Here is a 4,969-nt window from a genome sequence, read left to right on the forward strand (position 1 = left end):
ATTAAATGCACAAGAACGCGATGCAATTTTTTGCGAAGAAAGTACAATATCTCACTAATCACTAAAGCTATTATTCTTTTTACAATACTTGTCGTCGCTTTTCGTCGTCGTGACAGCTTGAAACATTCTTCTCAAGGTGAAGATAAAACACAATAAATTTTCATCGTCGACATTGAAAACTTAGAAGACTATAATCAGTTTTTCTCGGCATACTATACACATTATTAGGCTACTTTCGCACTTCTATCGGGACGCTTGAAATCGCGACAATTATCACCTTTTGCATTTCCGTCGATTAAAATGTTCACGCTAAAATTTACCGGTATTAATAATTTGCAATCAATCGTGAGTGTATTGCCGTCAAAGCAAGTATAAATTAATACAGGAAGTTATTGCATACTGCCGAAGTAATTGCTAGAAGTAGTGGTAAGCCTATTAAATATTAATAGAGGGAATTCCGCGGACTCGCCATTCTAAAATATTAAAATGTTAGTCTCTATTTACGATAAAACAATCTACCGATATATACCCGTTTGTTTCCCCAAAGCTGTTCGTGTGACTCGTTTATTCGTTACAATCGTTACGTGTTCAACGATATAGTGTCGCATTAAATGCGAAAAATTCTGGATCGCTTGTTCGGAAATAATCACGGCCGCAATGCAATAAAAACGGACATTTCGGAATCGAGAAATACTCGATGCAAAACGCGCCGTGTAAAGCAAACAATAACTTTTTCAACTCGTTCCCAAGGGTGTCTTGGCGGAACGAGCGGAAACGCATAGAAATTCGATCGCATTTGCGAAATATCTAGATTCAACATCGTGATGCGAGTCGCGCGGGCCGGACTATGTGGACCGATAATTCTGACTCGTCCTTATCGCTATCTGTCGGAAGCAGACGTCACGGTATTATTACGGATCTCACGCGATTTACGATGGTTTGCACAGATGGGCGCGAAAACGGCGGTAAAGAAATAAAAATTCATCAAGTCTCAGCGATCAGTCTCAACATTTGCGTAGATAAGAGCGAAATTTATGCTGAAATTCGCATTTATTTCCTTGTCCCAGACGTTCATTCGCGTTCCGTTCATCAAAGCGAGGCTTTTGATCGAAATAAGAAAACTCGTGCGATTATCGAGTTTACAATGCTGTCGAAAAATAGCGAATTAACGTGCGAGAAGAAGAAATTTACTGATTAAAATTAGACTCAAAGTTTTCAAATTTCATTAAAATATATGCGATTGGGATGTTTTTTTACTTTTTGACTTTGCTTTGCTGAGGAAAGTTTTATTAGGTCGAAACGTTCGGTTAATATAATAAAACTATTAGTTATTCGATTAATTTCATGGCACGAGTTTCTTCTTCTTCACACAACCGACTTCTGCGTTTTGTCTATCGTTGACCTTCTTCAACTTTTATGATCGTGTATTTCGGAGTTTAATACTCTTTTTTTAAAAATTCGGTTTTTTTCTCGTACATACGTTTTTTTAAATGTATGTTAAGCGTCATGCTGGGATCTATACTAGGATTTCAATTATTCGTCACAAATGAGCGATGAAGGCCATATTCGATCAAGGCGGATCTCGGTGCCTAATAATATTTTTGTGTGAATTTTACAACTTCCAGTTCAAAAGCAAACTACTCAATTATTCGGATTTTACAATTTTCGGAATCTTTGAATAAATTTTTTTTCGCGAATCTCTCTAGTTTAATCGGACATCTCACACAGTTTTTTTTACAAAAACCGTTTAGCAAATATGTTTTGCGAATTAAATGAAGACTATTAAAAATTACAATGATACTGAATAATGAAGAAAATCGATATTTAATGTATACTTCCACGAAGAAATTTCGGTAGAAATCGTTAGAAGTTTTAGCCCTAGCCCGAAGACTTCGTCGATTAACGATGCCCTTATAGAGAAATTGACGATTTATTACGCTAATTGTCATATTAGCTAATCGCCTATCTGTTTATCGTTTCTATGCGATACGAGGATACGATCCGATACGAGAAACTAGAGATTTACAATTTTTACCAGAGCTCGTTACGACCTTTCTAGTTCCATTCCTTGGCGAGCTCGTCCGTCGTGGGAATCCATTCTTGCTTCACGTAAATCAAACCCGGATCGTAGTGATCGCCATGGTGCTCTTCAAGGTTCCGCTGATGAGACCTTGAATTCCGATATTCTCAGTACTTCTGCAACGTTATCGGCAGATTACCGCTGGTGTTGACGGCATTACAGTCTTGGTAATATCTGTGATACAGCGGCGGAGACGGCGCCGCGCCCGTCGAAAGCGGCGTCGGCGGGCTGGACCTACGATAGATCAGACCGTGTTCTGAAGACATAGCTTTTCTGTAGTTTCATCTATGTCTAAAAAAATAGATTTAACACGCCACTATTCTCGGTGACAAATACTGTGATTACTTTTTTCTAAATTAACACCCTGTCTATCCAGACAAGTGTATTAAAATTTTCACAAGTGTATGATGATAAAATATTATGTAATTAAATAATTGTATTCTCTTCGGTGAGAGTGGTGCACTTTTCATTTTATATTATCTAGCTGTTTATTTTATATCATTAAAAATTTTATACTGACATTAATTTTCTACAAGAAATTTTGATAACGTTAACCACCAAGGAAGATAATACGATAGAATTTCTTAGAATTAGGATTTTTTTCTAGGGTTATGAAAAATCCTATGTAATAATGCTTAGAAACGGTGACAATAATTCATTTATTTATTATATTAGTTATTTTGAGTTGTATTAATCACTTTTGATGATTATTACTCAAGTTGGATATCAAATCAGCAGATTAATTGTGAGATATAGTCTCACTGGTTACAATAGTATTACCTATTTCTTACTGGTTTTACAAAATAATGTAAAACAAAGTATGATAAAACTAAATGCAACCGGTGCCATCGACACAAAAATTGGATACAATCGCAACTAAATTCCACCACTGTCATGATGAAAATGATTTATACGGCAAAATAATTTTTATTATTTCTTTATTATTATCATACTTTATTATATTTATCATACGATCGCATTGGTATCAAAATTCGTGTATTCGTTCTACGTAAAGAAACGGATTTTGCATCTATTAATCGTACGAGCACGAGACTTCCATCATCGAATTGGGATCTCGAGGCGAGCGTCACGTTTTCTTGAACGATGCGAAACGATTCAGGTATTCGTTCTGGTACTCATTCTGGTACTCGTACCTGTAAAGCTGGCAGCTCGGGGACTGGGTGTCCTGATAGATCGCCGTGTCGGGACTGGCGTCTTGATACCACTGCGAATGGCCCACGGTGTTGCTCGCGTGATTCCGCGCTGTGTTGTACTCGTGGTCCATAATGGCGTATCCGGCGGCCGCCGGTGCACAATACGGTGTGTACATGGTGCCGGGTGGCGAGGCGTTGCCCCTGGAAACGGTACTGGTATGCCCGTAGCCGCTGGTGGCCATCATCGCCGCCACCGCTGCCGTCGTGGTAGTCGTGGTGGTGCCCGCGGATGATAGGTCCCTGCTGCCGCTGCCCATGGATTCCCTGCTACTCATAATTGAATGCGGATGCTGGAGCCCGTGCGGATGGTGCGAGTGGTGCTGGTTATCACGCGTCATCAGACCGGCATTGTTCTCTCGTGTCGTCATTAGTGCATCGACGCTGAAGCTGGTTGGATCCAGACCGGCCATCGACACGTCTTGGATCGACTCCTGGTGCACTTGATGCGCCTGGTGCACCTGATGACCTAGAGCGGTCTGGATAACGCTCTGACCAGGCGCCGCGACCGTTGCCGTCGTCGTCTTATCCTCCTGTATCGGGCTGTGCAGGCCGTATTTGCTAGCTTGAACCGCAGCAGCCGCAGCCGCCGCCGCTGCCATGCAATGGTTATCGTTCACTGGTTCCCGTTTGGGCTTGCATAGACCGGTGGCCTCCATAGCGCCCAACTTCTTCGTCGAAGTATCCGACGGTGGCGGCAACGCGACCTGACTACTGCTAGATTTGACGTCCTCTTGACGTTTCTCCGGTAGGATACCCTGTCGTTTTAACGCCTCTTCTTTCTCCTTCAGCGCGTCCTTCTTCTTGAAACGCCTGCGACGTCTCAAATAAGAACCATTATCAAACATATTATAGCTATCCGGATCTAAGGACCAGTAACTCCCTTTCCCGGGTTTCTTATCGTCTCGCGGCACTTTCACGAAGCATTCGTTCAGGCTGAGATTGTGCCGGATGGAATTCTGCCAACCCTGCTTGTTTTCACGATAATACGGGAAACGGTCCATAATGAACTGATAAATACCATTCAGCGTAATCTTCTTGTCGGGGGCATTCTGGATGGCCATCGCGATCAGTGCGATATAGGAGTAAGGTGGTTTCACCATATCCTTGCCAGCGTGATGAATGTGCTGCTGTCCGATACCTGAGACCGGGTATCCTGTAGCCGTCGCATAGCCGCCGTATCGATACTGCTCGTAGTAACTCCCGGGAGCACCCACCGCCGGGTACGACGGCGCGCCCATGCCCATCGGCACCGTCGCCGCGTGCCGATAGTACGCATTCTGCTCGCTAAAGAGCGTGTGCATCTTCGCGCACTCGCTCTCAGTATGATCCACGGACGACGATCGCGATCGAATCACTTTATTTCAATTGGAGCGAGGAGATAATTGTTCTCTTCACGTCGCTATTCCAGAAGAGATTCTCTAACACACATATTTCTGTCGTTTTTAACGTCGTCTGACTCGCACAATTATTCTTCGTGAATTTTGAAAAGAGCCTGGAAGAATATCGTTATATTGGAAAGAATTATATTCAAAATTTTATTTTATACCTGTCTTTTTTGTCTTCTATTATATTGTTTATCACTTTTCACTCCGAATTATTCTTCCTTGAAATTCTAAACTGTCCTATCAATAGTGATCATATTTTTCGAATTATAAATCACTTATGTAGTTTTTCT

At 41.7% G+C, this 4,969-nt stretch overlaps 1 protein-coding gene across 1 annotated transcript; it reads right to left on the reverse strand.

The window, feature by feature from the left end:
- Positions 1-1,866: 1,866 nt before the first annotated feature.
- croc (forkhead box protein crocodile) lies at positions 1,867-4,627 on the reverse strand. Its single transcript, XM_018460042.1, has 2 exons — positions 3,235-4,627; positions 1,867-2,314 (listed from the first exon to the last, which is right to left on the reverse strand). The coding sequence occupies exons 1-2, from the start codon at positions 4,593-4,595 to the stop codon at positions 2,188-2,190; spliced, it is 1,488 nt and encodes a 495-aa protein (XP_018315544.1). The 5' UTR covers positions 4,596-4,627; the 3' UTR covers positions 1,867-2,187.
- Positions 4,628-4,969: the final 342 nt, after the last annotated feature.

The sequence above is a fragment of the Mycetomoellerius zeteki genome, unplaced genomic scaffold (assembly GCF_001594055.1).
Source record: "Mycetomoellerius zeteki isolate Tzet28-1 unplaced genomic scaffold, Tzet1.0 scaffold91, whole genome shotgun sequence".
Lineage (NCBI taxonomy): Eukaryota > Metazoa > Arthropoda > Insecta > Hymenoptera > Formicidae > Mycetomoellerius > Mycetomoellerius zeteki.

What these genes read in the sequence shown, in the direction of transcription:
- croc (XM_018460042.1), bottom strand. Translation starts at nt 4,595, where the DNA reads ATGCACACGCTCTTTAGCGAGCAGAATGCGTACTATCGGCACGCGGCG. An exon ending in CCGAGCTGCCAGCTTTACAG is followed by an intron (nt 2,315 to 3,234) that starts GTACGAGTACCA and finishes GATCTATCGTAG; the next exon opens with GTCCAGCCCGCCGACGCCGC.